This window comes from Trachinotus anak, unplaced genomic scaffold (assembly GCF_046630095.1).
Source record: "Trachinotus anak isolate AG129_WGS33_773 ecotype Australia unplaced genomic scaffold, CSIRO_AGI_Tana_v1 ptg000009l, whole genome shotgun sequence".
In the NCBI taxonomy this organism is placed as follows: domain Eukaryota; kingdom Metazoa; phylum Chordata; class Actinopteri; order Carangiformes; family Carangidae; genus Trachinotus; species Trachinotus anak.
Window position 1 is genome coordinate 21,251,534 of NW_027273860.1, and position 22,903 is coordinate 21,274,436.

Genomic DNA, 22,903 nt, shown 5'->3' on the forward strand with positions numbered 1-22,903 from the left:
GATAACTGGAGTCCAGCAAAGAGACTTGTGTTGCCTTTGGGAGAAAGTGGCCCAGAAAGCAAAAGGAAATATCAGCCAATCGGATCATGTTCTGTCCAGTGACATCACTGTAACGGCCTCAGGGCAGTGTTACAGTGAACCTGTTAGGAGAACATACCGCTGCTCCAGGTCCTTCATCCCCTCTGCTGTCAAGCTACTAAACTCTGAGAGATGTTACATGAAAACATTTCAGTTCAGTCATTTTATTATTTAAATCATTGAGTCACTTCATCAATTGTAACAAATTTTGTTATTTTAATGTTTTTTAAAATTCTACTTACTGCTTGTCATTTCCTTGTATTGACCCATCTGTGTCCTCTGACATGTAACTAGTTCTCCTGTGAGTTTTAAAGTTTGTGTATGGACTGCAAAGGAGTTGTCCTTCTTGGGATTAATTGGGTTTTTCTGAATCCGAATCTGAACCTGAACCTGAAATGTGTCACAACATAAATTCAGTATAAATGCATCACTGTGGTTCCACAGATATGCTGCAGCCCTAAGATCTTATTCTGCAGACACAACATGTTTGTTTGGTACCGACGTCAGAAAAAAATCACACCGTCATCATTTTAAAATGTACCATTCTCACCAAAATCATGACTCATCGTAATATCTTTCTGACCTACATTGAAGCAAGGCCTTTAAATCAAAGTGCCTTACAGCAGGCCAAGGTCAGCTGGGTAAAGGTGGGACTCTATGATGTGTGAAGAGGCCATCTGCAAACATTTACAACAACAAAAGAGACTGATGGCCTCACACAAAAACACACCCATTGGTGAAAACATGTCTTCAGTGACCCATCAGACTGTAAAGATAGAATTAACAGGTCCTCGTCAGAGAACATTTACCATCAGATTCACTAAACAAGGGTAAATGTCCTAGGAGATCAGTAAAAGAAACTGTTCTCAAGTCGTTTCACCACTAACTGGATCATTTCCACATCAATACATCTCAGAGGGAGGAACACAAACACCCAGTGGACGGGAACATGCAGGCTAATGTAAGTCATGTTTGTGAAAAGGACTGTGCCTCAACATGAACCAGCCTGAACATGGTTGGAGATGTGAAGCTACAGTGGTTCCCCTGCCTTACAAATGTACTCTCAGTGTCATTAACACTGATTGAGAAGGTTCATGAACTCTTCACGTAAGACCTATGACTTTATCTAATCTAGTGATTTGTGACTGAATCTCATGGAAACATAGTTAATCATGAGCCTCTGTGCTAAGGTTATCTACACCTTTATTTCATAATCACTTTATTTCTATAGCCCCTTTAGTTATTAAATGATATTTAACATGCAAATGCTGATGTTTGTGTGATGAGAGGGAAACATTAAACTGCTTCTACACAGAAACATCTCTGACTTTACTATCTTCTTCCAGGCAGGGAGGTCTATTTCATACACCAACACACACAAATGTTGTGTTTTATTACCTGTGAGTTGTGACACTGTTGTTCAATTCAATTCAATTCAATTCCATTTTATTTGTATAGCGCCAAATTATAATCTACATTATCTCAAGGCACCTTACAGGGTCAGGTCAAGACCTTACTTTGTTACAGAGAAAAACCCAACAGTTCCCACAAAGAGCAAGCGCTTGGCGACAGGGGGGAGGAAAAACTCCCTTTAACAGGAAGAAACCTCCAACAGAACCGGGCTCAGGGTGGGCAGCCGGGTTTAGGAGGAGAAAGGGGGGTGGGGGGGGGGGCAGGAACAGCTGTATAGGTAATGGTGTTATCAATAATAATGACAGGTAACAGTGGTTAATAGTAAAGATGAGTAGTGGTGGATCTGGATCCTGCTGCTCCAGAGGCAGAGAGACCTGCAGAATGAGGAGAGAGAGAGGGAGAGAGAGGAGAAGCACAAACTACTGGGGAGAGAAAAAAAACCCACACTGGGAGCTGGTTCCACAGTTGAGGATATAAATTATGCATCTGATAACTGAAGGTTACTCCCCCCCATATTAACTTTCTGCGCTGTGTGAAAAGAAGGAGCTGTGCTTCCTCCCACCCTCCACAGTCCTTTTGATTAAACTCTGATTCAAATAAAAAACACCATGTGTCCTGATCTGCTTTAAAACCATGGGAGTGAAAACTATACACATGTTGTGTTATTTCAACACTTTACACAAAGTGAAGTGACAGGAAAGTCAAGTTAAGTCTGACACTGGATGGATGGAATTAATGTTAACTAACTAAATAACTACTTGACTAACTCAGGTGAAACTAACTACTCAACACAGTGATGGTCAGCCTCAGTTTAACAGAGCTTGACCCTAGAGGAGCTGTTGCTCACCACATGTCTGAGGATGAAAGATGCTGTAAAACTCAGCTGGATCAGCTGTCTGTCGGTGTGTTGACGTCACCAAACAGCCGCCTGTTCAGTGACGTTTGTGTAGTCGGGTCAGGATCATTCACTCCACCCACCTGCATGACACCAGCAGAGATACAGGTGAGAGCGTTGTTTTAGACATTACAGCTGGTGAAACACCCGGTGGTCCTGCAGTCCAGTCCTGTTACTCATCAGTGACCCAGACAGGTGAAGTACTTTTACACTGTAAACATATTGCCAGCAGGTTCCCTTCAGGGACCGTGGTAAAGAAGAGACTCGTTTGAAATTGATCATTTTTAGGAACTTTTAAGAACTAAACTTTCTCTTTTGTCTCCAAAGTAACAAAGAGAGCAAAAACCAAATGAACCTCAGTGACCAATGAAAGGGAGTTCCTGTCGTCAAATCCAAACACACCTGCCCACACCCACACCCACACCCACCTCTATAAACCGCCCGTGCAGGGGGAGCGCGGCTTTTGAACTGAGCCGGCTCGTTCTGCCTCAGCAGCGGAGGGAACTTGTTCAGTATCAACGCTCATCCCCGCAGACATGGCGGACTGGAAGGCGCAAATAAGTTACAACTACAACCCGTCTTATCACGCCTATGCCTACGGCCTCATGTATCAACCCACGGCCGAGCAGAACCACGGGAACCTGACCTGCTGGGGCGAAACCGGAGTCACGGACCTGAGCAACTTCAACGCCGGGGTGACGCCGGCCTACTACGCCACCACGGCCAGGACCCGGGAGGAGTCTCCACCTGGCAGCCCGGAGCAGCCTGCCGTGAACGACCATCACCACTACCAGGGCTCCGGGGTGGTCTACCTCGGTGACGCCCAGGCAGGCCGCCTGCTCCTAGCCAGACCCCACCGGCCGGTCTACGATGCACGGGCAAATGGAGTCAGGCGAGCCGGGAGCGATTCAACCAGCGACTCGGAGGCGCACATCTCACCAGGTAAGGAAGTCCGAGCCGCTGCCGCATCTCCCGAAGGAGCTAATCATGTCAGAGAGGGTCGGCCACCATCTGTGGCCCTGAGGCACATTTACATGTAACTTAACCAAGGCCTTGTGTCAGAGATTTCAGTCCCTTTGGTTTTAAAAGTTTCCACATGTCCAGCCACTTTTTGACCTGGCTTCTTCTGGTGAGAGAAGTTGAGACCAGCGCCCACACAACAAAGTAAACCAATCTGAAGGACGGGCTCTGACCTGATGGTAGTTTTAGTGCTGACGGTCTCTCCTGTTGTCCCCTCACTCAGACCAAGGACTGGTCCTTGTTGACCATTTAGACCTGTGTTCACTCCAGTCACTGTGTTGTCCCCTCGCTCAGAGCCATGGAGCTCCAGCAGCAGCAGCAGAGAGGGAAGTCTGCCCCAGGCAGACCCTGCGACCTGGGCAAAGAAAGATGTCGACAACGAGGCCAGAAGCAGGAGCCCTGCAGCCAGCAAGGAGGTATCCAGCTCTCTCATGGAGGAGCCACAGACCTTTGCTGCCACAGGGGACGAGATCCCCAACACCATCACGTCTTTACATGCACCCATAACTGCCCCTAATAAGCCAAGCACTACTGCTGGAAATAACCCGAAAGGAAAGGTGCGGGCAGCCTTCTCAGAGAGTCAGATGAATGCTCTTGTCCAGCGCTTCAGTGTCCAGAGGTACCTCACCCCAGCTGAAATGAAGAACCTGGCAGAACTGACAGGGCTGACCTACAAACAGGTGAGGGATTTGACAAGTTTGTTGGATCACAGGCACAACAACTTTGGATTCATGTACACTGTGTGATCAGCTGGGGTCTCCTCCGTGTTTATAGGTGAAGACTTGGTTTCAGAACCGAAGGATGAAGCTGAGGAGGCATCAGAAAGATACCAGCTGGGTGTCTGAACGCTATACACTCAACAAGGACAGCCCAGTTCATGGACCCATATACACCAACCTTCCCTCCCACATCCCACCTGTAAGTAGCTCCTAATGTTTGTCGGAGGTAACATTTGTTATTACTGTCTTCCCTTATATTACTTTGGGACTCATGTTGTCCATGCCATTCTGAACGAGAAACATTTCACTGGGTTCTGAAGAACACATTTTCCTTGATACTAAGAACTTAGTTTTAGATAAGTGTTAAAAGTTGTTTGGGGGGGGGGGGGGGGGGGTTCTTTTTCACTGATGGAGCATGGCGTCTTTTAATGGAGGCCCTAAACACAAACAGTCACACAACATACTGTGATAGAGGAGACTATATAAACGTGACACCTTCACGGATACTGATTTGCTCTATCTGCCAGTACCAGGGGGAGGCCCAGTCCCAGCTCAAGGAGCATTACAACCAGCACATGGTGGAGGCAGCCTTAAAGAAGACCGCTCCACAGAACCTGGCCTTCTATCTGGCTGCTATGGGCAGCGCTGCTGGACCTGCTGGGTACCCCTCCTGGACGTCCAACTCATCCCAGACTGCAGTGCCCCCAAGGCCCCAGGCAACTGGCTGGTCCATGCCCCCAGGTGTCAGCCATTATGAGTACAACTCCAATGCATTCAGCTCATCCTCTGTGAACAACACTGGGCATAATATGAGCTTTGAGACCAAAGACGAGGAGCCTGTGAACAGCTGAACCTCCTTAAACACAGAACACCATTCCTGTAGTTGATGTTGGAGCTGAAGCCTTTCTGTGAATGTTACCTGACAGTCACGTTTCAGTCTTTAAGTTTCCTGAATGTGGTTTGTAATTAACTGAGGTTGTTTTTGATAGGCTGGGTGTACATGTGCCTTGTTCATACTCTGTTCAGAAGTATTTTACTCTTTTATCTTGAAGTTTATTTTTATATGCAACTATTTAATGTATGTTGGTGTGTTCTTTGCGCTTCCTGATACTAGATGTGTCCACGCTGGGTGAACTCTTTGTATCACAATGTGTTTTTTTTTTTGTTTTTTTTTTAAACTGTCACTCTGATGTGAAACCCTTTTCTATAAATACAAGTTCTCTTCAGCAACTTGAAATACTGTCTTCATTTCACTTTGGATGTTTTGCTGTGGGCGTGATGATATGGTAACCTTGGTAACATACATTCACATATTACCTTAATTTGTGATCTGACAGTTCAGCCATTAGCAGCTAATTGGAGACACCTGCTGTGACATCGCTGATCAGCTTGTGGCCAAAGTGGAAACTGTTGTTTAAGCTGACCATGGAGACGAGGGGGCAGTTAGTTATCCTACAATTAACATGTTCAAAAGCTCTAAAAACTAAGTGGAACATTTTCAGCGAATGTCATTTATGCCAGTGTTTCAGCTGGCTCTAAAAGAAGACATCAACAGACCTTTAAAAAAAATCAGCCCAGAGTTGTTTGCTGGCAATATTGTATTAAAAAGCACTTTATTGAAAAGACAATATTTACAGTAGAACCAAAGTCAGTCATGGTGACCAATAACATACAACGTCAATATTGCTCCCATCACCAACCGTTTAACAGCGTCACTGATCACTGCACCAGGTGCTTACATTACATTAACCTGACAGTCTGAGGTGTGGGGGAGCACAGGTGCCAATAATGACACTTGTACTGCCGCACAATCAAAACTACACTAGGGGTCAGCTGTCTCCATGGGTAACCAGTGTACTGTAGATCCTGTCAAGAAGAACCAGAACAGATTACAACATTATTTCCACCCACTCTTGTATCTCATTGTACATTTTACCCATCACCTCCTCATGGAAATTTCCCCTCCCTTCAGCCATCCATCTCTTATTCCAGTGATAGCTCCAGCAGTTCAATCATTAGCTCCTGTCAAATCACGTCAAGGCCCCTGTTTCTCCTCCATAACAGGCGCATGTGTGTCTGTGTGTATGACTGAAAGAACGAGAGAGGAGAATGAAGATTGTCCATGTGTGCTATGAAGAAACGTTTCGCGCTCTGTGTGTGTGTGTGTGTGTGTGTGTGTGTGTGTGTGTGTGTGTGTACATGTTTCATGTCTAGTCCATCTTGAGGCTTCGGTAGATGTAGCGAATAAAAGCCAACGAGGCCCAGAAAGACACGCTGCCCAGCATCAGCGAGAAGACGAGCGCCGTGAGCAGAGAGTAGCCAAAGAACTCAGTGCTCTGAACCAGGCCGCTCATAGAAGACCGGTTCCGGTAGTAGAAAACTGAGTAGACAAAGATGAAGAGGCCGGTGGAACCGGTGCTTAGCACACTCCGCCACCACCACCGGTAGTCCTCTCCTGACAGCAGGAAGTAGGTGAGGGCCACAGAGATGCAGGCGCCCACAGAGAGGAGGATCGCAAAGACGCACAGCAGGATGCCATAGAGGGTGTAGTGCTCTCTGCCCCACACAGTGGCAAAGATGTAGTACAGCTCCACTGAGATGGCACTGCAGGAGAAACAGGAGGAATTCGTGAGAAGAAAATGGAAACCAGAGGCCGCACTGTAATGTTTTTATTGTTGTGGATAAATCCATAGAATCATGACTAAAAGAAACTCATTAGTCGAGATGACACAGAGGAAAGACTTCAAAATCGCAAACGTGTGGAGATGGCAGATGTTAAAAATGATCCAAACTGTTCTGGGCCTGAATGATAAACATCTTCATCATCTTCATTATCTGACAGTAAATGATTCTGGAGATAAAAGTAACATCTGATTCTAACTGGATCCTGAACTTTCCACTGAAAATAGTTTTCATTGTAATTAGCTCACTAATAGGTAATTAGTGAAAATTAGGGCTGCACAATAGATTTCAGATGGAATGATTGTTCCTACATTTTTTCATTTTCTCTGAAAATAAATGTAAAATGAGGATGATGTGATTTTTATTCCCTCACATCTGGAGAATATGATCTGTGAGTGTCTCTGAGGCACTGACAGATCAACGCACAACAATACCTGCAGCTCCTGTGGTTTGGATGTTGCACTTGACCACACTGTGATGTGGATTATATTCTGATTAACTGTGCAGCCCCCCTGTCAGTCATCTGTCCTATGATTGTTACCATCATGCAGTCTGGAGAGGAAACACTTGATGCTGTTCAGCTCCCCCTGTATTAAAGCGTAACCTTTCCGCCTCGAGGACAGCTCACCTGAATGGCAGGAAGCCGCCGATGGCCATGTGCACAGCTGTGTGTTTGTACCAGGGCTGAGTCGGGATCTGTCTGGGGATGTTGCGAGTGCGGCACGGCGCCTGGAAGCTGCCGGCTCGGTTCTTTCCCACAATGCCGCCAATGACAGTGAGAGGGAAGCCCACCAGCAACCAGGCGCCCAGCAGGAGGAGCACTGTGGTGGCCGGCAGAGCCTGAGTGGAGCCGCTCCACCAGTGGATGGAGTTCACTACACTCCATGTCAGGAACAGAGGAGCTGTGGGAATGAATGAAGGAGGCGTTGTTTTTAATTACTCCAGTTAATTCTGATTAAAATGACTCTTTACATCATTTAAACCATAAAGTGTCATGTTTCTGAACCTGAACAATGAACAAAGAACAAATAAATCAATAATCAATAACAGTAGAGCAGGACACTGATAGAGACTGTCACAGTAAGTCTGTAGATGAACATGGTCTTCTGACCTGGGTAAATCATTTCTAAAGTTAAAGCTCACAGCAAACAGACAGGCAGCGTCCTGGTTAAAGACATTTAGTCCTCAGAAAAGTCTTATTCCTTCTTGGAGTAGAAACTAAAGGGCTATACAAAATACAGACTTCATTTACATCCGTGACAGACACTTCGAGTTTCTAGACTCTGAAGACACTAATAAATAACAGAACATGAGACCATGTTCACATGAACCATGGGAGAAAAAGTGCATAGATGTGATGTGAGTATAGATACGAGGTTTTGGTGTAAAGCCAGGGAAGGAAAACAGCTGATTGTTTCAACCTGGTTTTTCAATTACATGAATGAAGATAAGACATAATATGATTCCTGAGCAGAGAGGAGATAACAACACACGACTCATCAAGGCTGTCAGAGAATATTCTGGGTCGACCTGGGCCTGTTCTGGAAGACGGACACAAACATCACCTTCAATGACCAAATGTAGGTTCAACTGGAACAAGTGAACAAATCAACAACAACTGTGTGGTGATGGTGGCAGAGAGTTCACACAGACAGGGAGCTGCTCTCTGATCTGTTTGTAGACGGATGAGGTCATATTGAAGCTGTTTAGGTTCATCTACAGCTCCAGCACCAGAAACCTGAGGGAACATCTACTGATTTTCCCTCTCATGACATAATGCACAGACACAGATAACCAATCAAACCCGTGTGTTTGAAGAATAATCAAACGTCTGCTTTGGTCAGTTTATAGTTTGTACTAGTGAACATGTACTGACACCAGGACCTGAACGTGGTCTACCTGCTCCTCCATGTACCTGGACCAGCCACACTCACAAACCTTGTGACCAGACTCACCAGAGAAAAGAGACGAGGTGAGGATGATGTTCCACACCCAGCGCTGGCCGTTGATCTGAGTGTAGAAGCTGCAGGACACGTATCCGGACACACAGCTGGTCAGAGCGTATAGGACAATAGCTGCCGAGTTGATGGCTCCATGACGGTGCACGTTGAACATTCCCAACAAAGCCATGACGATGATGCCTGCAACGAGGACACATCAGGGTGATCAGACTCTTACATGACATCTTCAGGCTCCTGCTTGTTTTGACACTCGTCTGCTCAGTTTTCAAACAGAACAGTGGTGGACCTGAGTCTGCTCAGGAACTAACAGACCTGAGTGTGTGTCCCATTCATGTTGCTGTGTTTGTCTGTATTTGAGAACAAATGCTCACCTGTGGCAAGAGTGAGGAACTGAGCCCCCACTCCCAGCACGGCACACAGCAGGCTTTTGTAAGGGGGAAACCTGAACACGTCAGTGTGTATGATCTTCCAGCCGTTGTCTCCCTGGTCCAGATCATCACAGACACCCTCCTCCTCCACATTGTACCTGCGGGAGAGTGTATAGTTTTTCAAACAAATACAAAGGCCACAGGAAAACTCTCCTTTACACATCTACACTTCTGCAAGGTGTGTAGATCACATGTCCACGAGTTTCATCACCAAAGCACAAAAATAAAAGCAGATAAAAGAGAAGCCAAACAGCCTGAGCATCATAAAAAGAGTAGAACAGCATGAATAAAAACTTATATAAAACAGGTGATGGGAGGCAATAAAATATGAAAGAACAATAATTAGGGATAAAACAATACAAATAAAACACATATCAAACATTACCAGAAGCTAAGACAAAGAGATGTGTTTTAAGACGAGACTGAAAAGAAGTTAATGAGCTAGAGCGTCTGATTTCAGTTTCAGAGTGTGGGGGCTCTAACAGCAAACACCCGCTCACCCTCAGTCACAAACCTTGACCCAGGCCTCCTACTGCAGATCTCAATTCTCAGTTGGGCACGTACCAATAAATAAATCAATAAATCTGAGATGTAAATGGTGGCAAGGCCATTTAAAGCCTGTGTGTCAGTGTGTGTCAGTGTGTCACAGCTGCTGCAGCTCTGTCCACACAGAGTTTATAGGAAACTCTAATGTTGGATTTCTCTTCATTTTTAATTAATGTCTGATTAATTTTGACAGAAAACGTCTCTAAACTCCTTTCTCCTTCTCTCCTTTCCCGTTGGGTTGTTCACCTCCTGGTTCTTCATCATTCTTTTATTCTGTTGTATTTTTCTCACTTCTTCCTCCTGTTTCAATTGTTTTCCTGCTATCCTGCTATGCCTTATGCAGGATATTGTCGAGTCCAGAGTCTAGGCTGCCACCTCTGATGGTGGTGGACCCTCGACCCCACTAAGCCTGTTTTATATTCATCTATAATTGGAGATGCAGAGTGAAGAGACTGGTAATTGCGTTATGAAAAAACTAAACTTCTGATGACGGCAGACTGAAGCGAGTCTTTACACATTTCCCCTCAGGTTCAGGGTAACCCACTGTGAATACATGAGACCGTTCACATCAACTGTACTGACCGTTTGAAGCTGCTTTGCTTTACTGACCTGGCAAAGTCATTCTTAAGGACCCGCATGAGGATGATGATGACGAACCCCAGCAGCAGCACCACCAGCACCAGTGAGTTAATGATGGACAGCCAGTGGATCTCTAGCGTCTTGGGGAAGAACGAGTAGTCTCGGAGGCGCTCCGCTCTCCGGGCGTGAGGCAGAGGGGAGTCGAACCAGTGCACACTGTAGGTGTGGGTGACGGTCAGGCTTCCTCCACCCAAACCAACTCCACCCACCGCTGCACCCACCCCCTCCTCCAGGGGAACAGGTTTGACGTCTTTTACCGAGACATTGGCAAAGATCACTGAATCGCCATTGTATTCGATGTTGAAGTCGAGATGAGTCCACAAGCCCACCTGGTGGAGGTGAAGAACAGGAGAGGGAGAGGGAAGAAGAGAGAGAAGGGGAAAGAGAAGAGGAAAGAGAAGAGGAAAGAGAGGAAAGAGCAAAGAGAGAAGAAGAAGAGAGAGAAGAAGAGAGAGAAGAAGAGAGAGAATGAGAGATGAGAGAGTGAGTGATAGTGAGTGAGTGATAAGAAGGATGAAACAGGAACTCTCTCTGTCTAATCTCTGTCTACGTCACGTCTCACAAACCCTCACAAACCCTCACAAACCCGTCAGGTTCACCTTGTGACTGTGAGGCAGGAAGCCGCTCTCCTCAATGTATCCCACAAATCCCCAGATGGGAATGTCATCCAGGACAAATTCAAAGTAGTACAGCTCCTCGATGGCCTCACGGAGCTGGTCCACCTGACACACACAAACATACTACGATCACATGTTTTAATCAGTGATGGACCATATTCCACGTGTCGTAATGACGGCTCTGACCAATATTTAAGTAGCTGAGGAAACAGCTCAATGTACTCCTGAGGCTGCAGAATTCAGTGAACCTTCCTGCGACGAACCTGTTCTCCAGAATCAAAGCCAGTTTCAGGTCCATTATCTTATATTTGTGAGGAGGGAAATTTAAAATTGGTGTAGTATCGAACTCACTACTTTATTCTAACATATTCAATTTTTACCTGAGGAATTGTTTGATGATGAAAAAAAGCATAAAGTTTAACTTTACAAGATTTTAGACTAACTGATGACATACAGGAAATTAAAATCAAACTAATTCATTAATTAATCACTTCTCTGAGCTGAGTTCAAACAATGCTCAAACGACTGGAGGGAATAAATACCTGTTTCTCTGACAGGGTGAGCTGACACAGGGTTTTTTTCTCCACGTTCTCCCTGAACCGGATGTGATACATTGATGCTGCCATCCTGTCTCCATCCAGCACTTCTCCCAGACTCAGGGACTTGTGGTGCACCTGAAGAAAAATTGTCACAATATGAATCAGAGGCTGTAAAAAGCAGCACAAAGCAGGAGTCATCATTATTCTACAACAGGCTACAACCTGAAACAGGATTCGGACTCACCTTCTCTGGCCTGCAGACAGGGAGGGTGTAGTAGTGATACGTCTCCTGGGGGTTATGATAAGGGCCCACTTTGTTGACATAGAGAGTCACGTTGTCCCCCTGCTTGTAGCCCACTATCAAGCCTGAGAACAAGCACAGGACCAAGATGCAGTGCAGCCCCATCGTCTTCAGGCAGCCACTTGGCAGGTAACGGCCTCCACGCTGCATAACGCCTGCAAAGATGGACAGGCCATCAGGTGGGATCTAAACTGGACTGTCTGTCCTGAGACTCAGGCCCCCTTCAGACCTGTTCAGACCTGCATGAACGTGGGTCTCTGGTGATCCAATCACAAGTTGACAAAGTACATCAGTTCATACCTGCATTAAAGTGCATTTCCAGTGACCACTGGTGATCAGATCTGGAACTGTGTTGGACTAATCAGACTGTTTCTTAGGAAGCGGTCCTTCAGAGAGGAGGCGGTCCTTCAGAGTGGCCGAGGACACATTCATGTTCACACTGATTAAAAATGTGGTCACATGTGGTCCAGACCACCTCAGAATGGGGTCTGAGTGATCAGACCTCAGATGCAACCTCAATGCGTCTTGAGTGCTTTCAGACCTGACCTTTGAGCTGTCCACTGGTGATCAGATCAGGTTTGAACAGGACTGAACAGGTCTAAACTGGACTGAACAGGTCTGAACTGGACTGACTGAGTCTTACAGTAGGCCTGTAAGGTGTGTGAACATTTATTCGTCATATAAAGAGAATTTCAATGTTCCACAACAGAAAACTGAGAGACTGTCACCACACTGTACAGATGTTGTTGTCCATCTCAGGTTTTTATTCTTTGGTGTCTCCCCACAATTCATAGGTGTGACAGTGCTTCATTTTCTTATTTATATTTGGTGCACTGCAGACAAAAGTGCATTTAACACATTCTCTGTCCTGCACTATGCATCGTCACCTTCATTCTACGCAGCACGATGATGCTGAAACACTCAGAACAGATTAATCCTCTGGTGACAGTAAAATGAGACTTTGAGAGGTGAGCCGGTCTCAGACTGTCACTGAGTTTCAGCAGAGCAGGGACGGTTCATGTGTCAGACAGACTTGGAGCAGCATGGCAGCTCGGCCCTCTGGTTTTTTCAGTCCAGGGCCAAGAACCCTTTAATCAGATGAGAGCACAGTGATCTCAATGATTGTTCAGTGGAGGAAGTTTGGAACCACCAGGACTTGTCCTGGAGTTGACCTCCAGGTAAGAAGGACCTGGGTCAGGGAGGAGGTCCCTGTAGTCCTCTGCAGAGACAGAGAAGCTGCTGAAGGATGAGGCTCACAGCAGCTCTCCAGGTCTTCATGGTGAGAGAGTGGACAGACACTGAGAGGAAAAGACATGAGACAGTCTGACAGAGAGCAGGAGGATCAGGACTCTCTGGACCTCCAGACACCAGGTCCTGCTCATCACCTGGATAACATTATCCCTACAGTGAAGCATGGGGGGGCATCATCATGCTGTGGGGGACTTATCAGCAGCAGGGACGGGGGGCTAGTCAGACCTGAGGTAAGGATGAATGTAGCCAAATACAGAGAGGTCTTTGAGGAAAACCTGATCCAGAGTCTACAGACCTGAGACTGGAGTGATGGTTCACCTCTCAGCTTCACAATGACCTGATGCAAACAGCCACGACAAGTCTCTGGCTGTCCCTGAGTGTCCCAGTCAAAGTCCAGACCACATAGACCATCTGTGGACAGAGTCTGAGAGGATCTGACTGGTAGACTGAGATAAACCAGATCCAGGTTCACAGACTGTACAGACTCAAGAAGACTGAAGCTGGAACTACAAAGAACTGGATTCAATACTGATGTTATTTGAGTACATGTGAGATTTCAGTTTTTGAATTTTGATAAATTTGTTAAGATTTCTAAAACTGTTCATTTCATAATTAAAGTTACTGACAGAGGACTGATGGAGACAGAGTCAGTGGACTGATGGAGACAGAGGACTGATGGAGACAGAGACAGTGGACTGATGGAGACAGAGGACTGATGGAGACAGAGGACTTATGGAGACAGAGACAGTGGACTGATGGAGACAGAGGACTTATGGAGACAGAGTCAGTGGACTGATGGAGACAGAGGACTGATGGAGACAGAGTCAGTGGACTGATGGAGACAGAGGACTGATGGAGACAGAGACAGTGGACTGATGGAGACAGAGGACTGATGGAGACAGAGGACTTATGGAGACAGAGACAGTGGACTGATGGAGACAGAGGACTTATGGAGACAGAGACAGTGGACTGATGGAGACAGAGGACTGATGGAGACAGAGTCAGTGGACTGATGGAGACAGAGGACTGATGGAGACAGAGTCAGTGGACTGATGGAGACAGAGACAATGGACTGATGGAGACAGAGGACAGATGGAGACATTTACATTACACCACAACAACATGTGGATCAGAGAAGGAGCCTCAGTGCTTCCTGGAGGAAACGTTAAAACAGACTGGAGACCCAGACAGACCGTGGTGTCTGCTCAGTTAGTTTATGGAAGAATCAGTTCACAGCAGCTGTAACAAGGTCAGGGGTTAAACCACATCTGTCAGTGGAGGGACCCGGACCACGACGAGGACCGGACTTCATCACAAACACGTTACACTTCATTTTCAGCCCATGACGCAAATGACTGCGAACAATAAGTTATCTGAGTCTACTCTACCGGCCAGTCCCGATCCTGCAGATCCCGCAAAACCTGTCTGTCCGCCGGATTCCTCCGACTCCAGGCCCCGGCTGTGTCCTCTCTGCTCCGGTATGAACCGACACTGGAGCTCAGAGTGAAAATGTACCGCTGAACATCTGTGGAAGCCTCGGTGCAGGCTCTTATATGTTCATCACGACCATATCCGGTCGCGTAGAGGACCTGACCGACTCCACGTCACCTCAAAAATAAAAATAATGACGACTCGTTAAGTTTTCCGGAGTGGGCGGAGAAACAAAAACACTCCTCCGACATTACAGGTAATCCGCAGCCGGTAATCTCACCCTCTGTCAGGCCACTGAAACGGTTTCTTTTCGGACTCTAACGCAACCAAAAAACCGACATGTAAACGGCCTGGACCCGTACCTGAACCACTGTTATTTTGCTCTTTTGACCGGATTTCCTTCTCCCTCAATGAACCAATCGAATGGTTTCCAGGACTTCCTGTTGGAACTCAGACCAGTTTAATCACACTGCATCATCGATGCGCACTTCTCCAGGGTCTTTGAGGACGATGTGGTCCTTGGTTTTAAAGCAACAGCATGAGCTCAGTCTCTGCACCAGGCCCATCGAAGCAGTGAACATTAAAACCCTGGTTTGAGGAGGGAGGAATCATTACTGTCTTATAATGCCTGGTGCCGACCCGGGAGCAGGTAGAAAACAACCATGAGATCTGCAGCTGATCATGGGAGGATGGCATGTTGGACAGCAGCCTCCTCTGTTCTGACCATGGTTCTGATGCGTTACACCTATTAATGCTCTTTTGACTGAAATGGGGGGAACAACTTTAGAGCTGAGAGAGATGAAACTGTCTCTGATTTGGACTTAGCCATGAGTTATAGTACCTCAGTACCTGCTAACTGTGGAGGGGGGTGTAAACCCTCCCATGGGTGAGAGAACACAAGAAGTGTGAATCAAACATTTCTTGATGGGTCCAGTAATGTGCTGGTCATCTGTTCTGCCTTGGCTTTTGCCAAAATGGAGACTTTTCCATATTAGAGCGAATCAAGAGGAAAGATGCAGATGAGCCTGTGAATTCAGTTAGTCACACAGTCATGGGCTGGAAATGAAACCAGCACAACCTCAATATATCACAGAGCAGAGCCCCCCAGGAGAAATCAACCCTCATTACAATCATCATTAATCATGGTGAACTGACTGTACCTGATTTTCTGGACTCTTACTGGTCTCCTCACAGTAAGGGGTTTTACAAATGACCAGTGGGGGGCAGCAAGAGGCTGGTTGCGTGTAGTCTGCTGCGAAGTTCAACAGAGGAGGAGGAAGCAGAGGCCGAGGCAGATAGACTGGGGAGGCCGCGGCTGCGCTCGACGTGCTCGGCAGATAGACTGGGGAGGCCTGCTTTTTGAGTTCCCGCGAAACACACACGGATCCTCGCGCCAGAGACGCCGGGGCACCTGCGCTGAGCGGCGGGAAGCGGCAGACCGGTGAGTCGGTTACCGGAGCCACGTTAACCCGGTTCACCGTGTGGCGTTAACCCGGCACTAGCTGCTAACGCTAGCAGCTAACAGGTGAACACATGCGTTTAGGCTGCAGCTCCGCAGCTAACCGCGGCCCTATCTCGGGTTTAGACTCGGCGAACATGGAGCTGGTCTGTGCGGACACTGATGAGAACCTGTACACTTGGACACCTGTGTCTCCAGACCTGTGTCGTTGAAGCCGTCGGAGTGTAGATAAAATACTAATGAACATGATGGTTGTTTGATTTCAGACGGAGCACGATGGGAATACACGGACTTGCCAAGCTGATCGCAGACCAGTCTCCTGGTGCCATCAAAGAACAGGACATCAAGAACTACTTTGGTACCCGTTTCCTTCATATTGATGACGTCAGATCAAAGTTTAGGGATGAATTCTGTATCAAGTGACCATGGATACAACAAAGATGGCAGATGGATCAAAGTGCAGCCGGAGCATTTGTAGAAATGACAGATCGTAGTCAGTTATTTAATTTTGAACCCAGCTGTAGTCAACCTGCCACCTGTTGTCGTAATAACAGTAGTGATAGTTTTAATTGAGGTTTCTACTGTTTGTCAGGTTTGGTAAATTCTCCTCACTCAGTCTGCTGTATGGTCCTCCATTGAAACACTGTGTTTCCTAATGAACTGTATAACCCTGTTTTATACTTGACTGAATGAAGGTTTATATAAAACACAGGCTATAGATGTTTCAGAAGTAGTTACTTATTTTGAAAACCCCTGTTGTTTTGGAGCATACTGAATGAAGTGAAAACAGGTTGCAGTCATCAGGTTTTTCCAGGTCTAATTGATCATTATCAGTGGGAGATTATAATATAATCTGTAATAGATGATTATAAAACTAACATCTTTTCCTTTGTCTTTATTTCTCTTGCAGTTTATCATTTTATTAACATGTTTATGTTGATTACATGGATATAAAGTAATGAAACCAACAGCTTCACTTTTTACTGATAAATAAAGAGTAATAAAGATAAATTACAAACTGTTCCATGGTCGTCTGCTGCTCTGAGCTCAGTCTGATTGATCAGAGTGAGACATCACACTCAAGTAACACACCTGCTACTGACAGAGAAAAATGCCACTGTAAAAGTCACAACACCAGCAGAGCAGGGACACACACATACATACACACACACACACACACACACACACACAGTGTCACACACCTTGTACAGTAAGTTATCAGTGTCTATGTCAGCTGCAGTAGGAGGATTAATATAAGAGCATTATTTAAACAGTGTTTGTACAGTAATGATTCTGATCACTATGAGAGGTGTCGCTGTAACTTCATATGTTCTTTTCTTAACTTCACAGGCAGAAAAATAGCTATAGATGCCTCCATGTGTATCTACCAGTTTCTGATTGCTGTGCGACAGGACGGCAACGTTCTGCAGAATGAAGATGGAGAGACGACGAGGTACTACCCCACAACAGACACTTCAACTCAGACTGAGAAGTCGTAATAGACACTAAGTAGAAATGCAGTAGTTCTTGGATTGATTCCAGATCAGACAGTTCATGTCTGGGCACAAGGTTGAAATGTGTTTGCCACCTGGTTTCTCTCTTCCACAGCCACCTGATGGGAATGTTTTACCGAACAATACGCATGCTGGAACACGGCATCAAGCCTGTGTATGTGTTTGATGGAAAACCACCACAGCTCAAGTCTGCAGAGGTAAGGGTGTGGGTCTGACTCCCTCTGGTGCTGTTCACCTTGTTGTGTAGGGATGTCACGAGAACCAGTACTTCAGTACCAAGTCTTCAGTGCCAAAATCCTGAAAATGTGACAGTACTTGTTTTTCTACAGTACTGTAGGTACAGTATGTGGTGAAGGTACTGTATGTGCTGAAGAGATTGTAGGTCCTGAAGGTACTGTAGGTACTGTGATCCCGAAGGTACTGCAGGTATTGTAGGTCCCAAAGGTACTGTAGATACAGAAGGTACCTGAAATGTGACTCTTCCAGTGACGTGGAAACAACAGTCTGACTGAGATATTTAGTGTCTGGATCATCAGGAGCAGAAGTCAGTGTGTAAACGGAGCCACAGGAGGAAACAGCTCAGAGACCGACATCAGATCTGTACAGAGTTCAGACTCAGAGTCCCAGTCGTTCACTTTATATCCACAACATGTTTCTGTTACTGTCTGAGAGCTGTGACACTGACCGCCGTTGAAGCTACGCTCAGCACACAGCCTTCACACAGGCTACTGTTAGCTTGTTTAGGCTAACTTTAGCTGGTTTAGGCTAACATAGGAACAGCTCATAATGTGAGCTGGTTGCAGACAACATTAGCTGCTACAGTCATCACTGTTCAGTCTGTCAGACTATAACACTGACTGTGTGTCACCATGTTAGTTACTTTAAATGGCTGTGCTTAGGGAGGGGTGTGTGTGTGTGTGTGTGTGTGTGTGTGTGTGTGTGTGTGTGCGTGCGTGCGTGCGTGTACTTGTACTTGCTACATAGTAAGGACCAAAAAACGTATTTTACTAACAGAGTGAGGACATTTTGGGAAAGTGAGGACATTTTGACACTTTTTGAGACACCTTAATCACATTTTGAGGGTTAAGACTTGGTTTTAGAGTTATGGTTAGAATTAGGTTTAGGTTAAGGTTAGGGTTAGGCACTCAGTTGTGATGGTTAAGGTCAGGGTCAGGGGCTAAGGAATGCATTATGTCAATGAGTGTCCTCACAAAGATAGAAGTACAAGTATGTGTGTTTCTGTGTGTGTGTTTGTGTTTGTTTCTGTGTGTGTGTGTGTTTGTGTTTGTGTTTGTTTCTGTGTGTGTGTGTGTGTGTGTGTGTGTGTGTGTGTGTGTGTGTGTGTGTGAGAGAGAGCAGCCCCAGTTGTTTTTTGTGAATCATGGATTTTTGTTGGTGCTGGTACCGACCTCCAGGTTCTCCTGTTTGCATGTCAGCTGTCGTCTCGGTCACCTGTCAGTCAGACAGTGTGGTACACCTGGTATACCACGTGACATTAGATGATGGTTGAGCAGTTTCTACCGGAGCCTGTTTCTGTGATCTGATCAATCAGTAAACAACATTTTAAAACTGTTTAATGCATATGAGTGAGATATGTGGCATCACCTGCCCATTTATAAAAAAGGATTGAGTTTTGTTTGTCACTGACATGGTGTGTGTCTGCTCTTCAGCTGGAGAAGAGAGGGGAGAGGAGGGCAGAGGCTGAGAAGATGCTGGCTCAAGCTCAGGAAATGGGTACAGTTAAAGCTTTTCAGTAGTGCAAGCTCTTAATCTGTAAATGAGACAAACATTATTGTTTCATTAAATTGTAATCAGTGTGTTTTAGCAGATTGGCAGAAGAATCAATCAGTGTGATCAATCTTATGTTTGTGTGATACTCATTTGTTTATATATTAAAATGTCTGATTTGTTTTCAACCCAGGGGAACAAGAGAATATTGACAAATTCACCAAGCGTCTGGTGAAGGTCACCAAGCAGCATAATGACGAGTGCAAGAAGCTGCTCACCCTGATGGGCGTTCCCTACATCGAGGTCAGATCACCACTACAGCTCCTGGTCATTGGGCATGTTTACAGTTAGAACAGGCTTCAAAAAAACCATGTCAACATGTTAAACCATAAGATCTGGACTCTTAGACCTGGAGACGAAGATCTTCACCCTCAATATATCTGGAGAAACAGTAAAGTTCAGGAAGTCTTCAGACCTTGACTGTCTCCTCATTAGTCCACACTCAGTCCGTCATCGTGACAAAGCGAAGACAGTTTTAGATTTTTAAAAAATGTATTAAAAATAAAAACTGAATCATCACATTGACAGAAGTTTTCAGACACTTAGCTCAGGTTCCTCCATATCTCTGATCATCTGAGATGTTTCTACACCTGGACCTGAGTCCACCTGCCGTGAATCAGCTGATTGGACACACCTGTCTTTATGAGGTCTCACAGCAGATCAGAGGAGGAAGAATAGCTGCAGAGCTCAGAGAAGTCTGGAACAACCTGGACTCTTCTAGAGCTGGACCTGAACTAAATGAGACACCAGGGAGAAGGAGACCAGGACCCTGATGGTCTCTGAGCTCCAGAGAAGCCTCCAGAAGTGGAACCATCACTACAGCTCCACTGATCTGGTCTTAATGGCAGAGGGTCCAGACAAGGCTAAAGGACTCTGAGACTGAGAGAAACCAGATTCTCTGGTCTGATGAGACCAGGACCAAACTATAGGCTAGGCTGAGAGAAGAGTCCAGGTGTGTGAAGGTTTAGATGACTGAGCAGTGACAGAGGAGCTTCAGCTGAGTCTGAGTGAGGAGTCTGATTCTTCTGTCAATTACATGTTTCAGTTCATCCTTTGATGATTTCTTCATGAGCTGACAAGTGAAGATTGAACATAAAACAAGGTCTGAGGATTTCTGGATGAACTGTGTCAGTGAACGCCTCGTCAGTTTAACAGGACTCTGGTAAATGACTCTTGAACGTCACGTGTTGTGTTGTGTTGTAGGCTCCGTGTGAGGCTGAGGCCAGCTGTGCTGCTCTGGTTAAAGCAGGGAAGGTCTTTGCCACGGCAACAGAGGACATGGATGGTCTGACCTTTGGTACCAACGTCCTGCTGAGACACCTGACAGCCAGTGAAGCAAAGTAATGTCACACACATCAGTGATGGTCCACTCTGGCTCTGGTGTCACCTGTGGTCCTGTTCAGACCTGGTATTAACATCCGCCCTGAGTGATCCCATCACCAGTGGACAGCTCTTAGTTCAGGGGTGAACACACCCAGGACGCATTTGAGACCTGTTCACTCAGACCACATTCTGGGGTGGTCTGGACCACATGTGTCCACATTCAGATATAAGCAAGCAGATATCCAATAATCACACGCACACACACGCGCACATAGAAGCACATTGACAACAAACCTGTCTGTCTGGCTAAAAACTACACCACATACCTGTTTCTTAGTAATGAAGCAGGAAGTGATCTGATCACAGGTGTCACTGAGACTCATTTTAAATTAGGATTGAACAGATTAACACAGAGCTGAACACTGCTCAGATCCCGGGACCAGGTCTGAACAGGACCACTGACTAGAGGTCACATGTTGTGGGTCACTTGGTCTCCTCTCGTGTTGTATTTGCATGAAGTCAGTGTTGAGATGTGGCTACAGTGATGAAACCACATGTAGGAGCAGCTCTGTTATTACGTCTTTGAGTTTGGACAGTTGTGTGTCTGCTCTCAAGGAGACAACAACCAGAGTTACAACACCAGTAATGGGGTTACTGTGGCTTAATCCACCTTCAGTGTCTCTTGATAAAACAAGGAAACTCGTTTCAGGAAACTTCCCATCCAGGAGTTCCACTTCAGTCGGATGCTGCAGGACCTCGGCCTGAGCCACGAGCAGGTGACGTCTCCTGACTCTGACCTCGTTATTCTGTAACAAAGTTAGACCCACTTTCTCTGATCATCCTGATGTTTGGGGAGGTCTTGTGTTAACTGCGTCTGTCCTTTGTCCTCCTCAGTTCATAGACCTGTGTATCCTGCTGGGCTGCGACTACTGTGGCACCATCAAAGGGATCGGCCCTAAAAGAGCCATGGACCTGATCCGACAGCACGGCTGCATCGAGACCATCCTGGAGTCCATCGACACCAGCGTCAGTTGACATTACGAGTCTGTAGTTGCACCACCTGATGGAGCGACTGTGGTTCTGAGTCTGTGTCTTGTCTTCATGCAGAAACACCCGGCTCCAGAGGACTGGCTCTACAAAGAGGCTAGGTCCCTGTTCCTGAACCCAGAGGTTGTGGACGGTTCCTCAGTGGAGCTGAAGTGGACTGAGCCAGACGAGGAAGGACTGATCCAGTTCATGTGTGCTGAGAAACAGTTCAGGTGGGTGCTGGTTCTCGTAGTGACTGAATGTTCAAAGCCACTGGTTATATGGCCTTTGACCTCTGGAGCATGTAGAAGCTGTTAAACGCCTTTTCTTCAGTCTGGTTGTTGCTGCTTTTAAAGAAGACTTGGTGACTGCAGCTTGTTATCAATCAGTTATTATCAGCTATTGATCAGTGATTTGTGTCTGTAGTGAGGACAGGATTCGTAACGGCTGTAAGAAGATAATGAAGAGTCGACAGGGCAGCACACAGGGACGACTGGACTCTTTCTTCTCAGTCACTGGATCTCTGTCCTCAAAACGCAAGGTACGTTCAGGAAAACCAGTTCAGCTGTCTCCAGAGTGACTGGTAACCAGTTACTGGTTTAACCCCTTCAGTGGTGTGTTATGCGTTTGTAAAGCTGCTGTATTTTAATGCTGGTTGAATCAATTTTTGTTCTGTTTTAGGAACCAGAAATAAAAGGATCAGCAAAGAAGAAGCAGAAGACTTCAGGCACACCAAGCAGATTTAAGAAGATCAAATAGATCCACTGATGATCAGAGTAGTGATTATTGAATAACAGCATCTTAATAAAGCTGCACTCAGGTTGTGTAACAATGAGTTCAGCTGAAAACAGTTGACAAACATGATGCCGCTTCAGTGTTTGGATGATTTAGTGTTTTCTCTGACAGAATAAAGGAAATAAACAGTCTTTTTGTACAACTCGTCATGTGATTCAGTCGTTTGGGGATAATTGACGTGTGTGTGTTCATGTTCCTCAGTCATCAGCTCACGATGACATCATAAAAGGACAAACTGAAACAGGGCCAACTCTTCTCTGCAGATCCTCTCAGCCTCCGTCATGTTGATGTGGATGGGCGGGCATGGCAGTTTTGGGGGGGGGTCAGCCACCACAGACAACTGGGTAGGCAGGTCCAGCGCCCTGCACATGGCTGGTGTGGTCCTGCCTCCTCATAGGTCAGAATGTACCATGTGTTGTCCAGCAGGATGAGTCCATGTGGACCAGGGTACCCCTCTTCGTGGGACTGTGGTGGATGG

At 46.1% G+C, this 22,903-nt stretch overlaps 3 protein-coding genes across 7 annotated transcripts; 2 read left to right on the forward strand and 1 right to left on the reverse strand.

Annotated features, from left to right (window-relative positions):
• Positions 1 to 2,453: 2,453 nt before the first annotated feature.
• On the forward strand, positions 2,454 to 5,355 carry nanog (nanog homeobox). Of its 2 annotated transcripts, none has more exons than XM_071485775.1 (5): positions 2,454 to 2,581; positions 2,714 to 3,328; positions 3,701 to 4,086; positions 4,181 to 4,324; positions 4,659 to 5,355. In XM_071485775.1, exons 2-5 carry the CDS (start codon positions 2,923 to 2,925, stop codon positions 4,974 to 4,976), a joined length of 1,254 nt encoding a protein of 417 aa, XP_071341876.1. In that variant the 5' UTR covers positions 2,454 to 2,581; positions 2,714 to 2,922; the 3' UTR covers positions 4,977 to 5,355. The 2 variants fall into 2 exon arrangements, with proteins under 2 accessions (XP_071341876.1, XP_071341875.1); XM_071485774.1 differs by having other exon boundaries at positions 2,458 to 2,581; positions 4,653 to 5,355.
• Positions 5,356 to 5,721: 366 nt separating this feature from the next.
• Positions 5,722 to 15,820, reverse strand: tm9sf1 (transmembrane 9 superfamily member 1). Of its 3 annotated transcripts, none has more exons than XM_071485772.1 (9): positions 15,681 to 15,820; positions 11,782 to 11,993; positions 11,541 to 11,672; positions 10,981 to 11,103; positions 10,352 to 10,710; positions 9,140 to 9,294; positions 8,763 to 8,948; positions 7,436 to 7,709; positions 5,722 to 6,729 (listed from the first exon to the last, which is right to left on the reverse strand). In XM_071485772.1, the coding sequence occupies exons 2-9, from the start codon at positions 11,986 to 11,988 to the stop codon at positions 6,336 to 6,338; spliced, it is 1,830 nt and encodes a 609-aa protein (XP_071341873.1). In that variant the 5' UTR covers positions 11,989 to 11,993; positions 15,681 to 15,820; the 3' UTR covers positions 5,722 to 6,335. The 3 variants fall into 3 exon arrangements, with proteins under 3 accessions (XP_071341873.1, XP_071341872.1, XP_071341874.1); XM_071485771.1 differs by lacking the exon at positions 15,681 to 15,820 and adding an exon at positions 14,478 to 14,933; XM_071485773.1 differs by lacking the exon at positions 15,681 to 15,820 and adding an exon at positions 14,883 to 14,905.
• A 64-nt stretch (positions 15,821 to 15,884) lies between these two features.
• fen1 (flap structure-specific endonuclease 1) lies at positions 15,885 to 22,567 on the forward strand. Of its 2 annotated transcripts, none has more exons than XM_071485776.1 (12): positions 15,885 to 15,961; positions 16,246 to 16,337; positions 17,330 to 17,432; positions 17,588 to 17,690; positions 19,164 to 19,227; positions 19,415 to 19,524; positions 20,485 to 20,621; positions 21,314 to 21,380; positions 21,499 to 21,630; positions 21,712 to 21,863; positions 22,057 to 22,171; positions 22,312 to 22,567. In XM_071485776.1, exons 2-12 carry the CDS (start codon positions 16,256 to 16,258, stop codon positions 22,387 to 22,389), a joined length of 1,143 nt encoding a protein of 380 aa, XP_071341877.1. In that variant the 5' UTR covers positions 15,885 to 15,961; positions 16,246 to 16,255; the 3' UTR covers positions 22,390 to 22,567. The 2 variants fall into 2 exon arrangements, with proteins under 2 accessions (XP_071341877.1, XP_071341878.1); XM_071485777.1 differs by having other exon boundaries at positions 15,908 to 16,045.
• Positions 22,568 to 22,903: the final 336 nt, after the last annotated feature.

Excerpts from the sequence above, each read along its gene's own strand:
- fen1 (XM_071485776.1), top strand. The coding sequence starts at position 16,256 with ATGGGAATACACGGACTTGCCAAGCTGATCGCAGACCAGTCTCCTGGT. Across the intron at positions 16,338-17,329 it reads GGACATCAAGAACTACTTTG|GCAGAAAAATAGCTATAGAT; the intron begins GTACCCGTTTCC and ends TTAACTTCACAG. Across the intron at positions 21,631-21,711 it reads TGGAGTCCATCGACACCAGC|AAACACCCGGCTCCAGAGGA; the intron begins GTCAGTTGACAT and ends GTCTTCATGCAG.
- tm9sf1 (XM_071485772.1), bottom strand. The coding sequence starts at position 11,988 with ATGCAGCGTGGAGGCCGTTACCTGCCAAGTGGCTGCCTGAAGACGATG. Across the intron at positions 11,673-11,781 it reads CTGTCTGCAGGCCAGAGAAG|GTGCACCACAAGTCCCTGAG; the intron begins GTGAGTCCGAAT and ends ATTTTTCTTCAG. Across the intron at positions 11,104-11,540 it reads TCACCCTGTCAGAGAAACAG|GTGGACCAGCTCCGTGAGGC; the intron begins GTATTTATTCCC and ends TGTGTGTGTCAG.
- nanog (XM_071485774.1), top strand. The coding sequence starts at position 2,923 with ATGGCGGACTGGAAGGCGCAAATAAGTTACAACTACAACCCGTCTTAT. Across the intron at positions 3,329-3,700 it reads GGAGGCGCACATCTCACCAG|AGCCATGGAGCTCCAGCAGC; the intron begins GTAAGGAAGTCC and ends CCCCTCGCTCAG. Across the intron at positions 4,325-4,652 it reads TTCCCTCCCACATCCCACCT|TACCAGGGGGAGGCCCAGTC; the intron begins GTAAGTAGCTCC and ends TCTATCTGCCAG.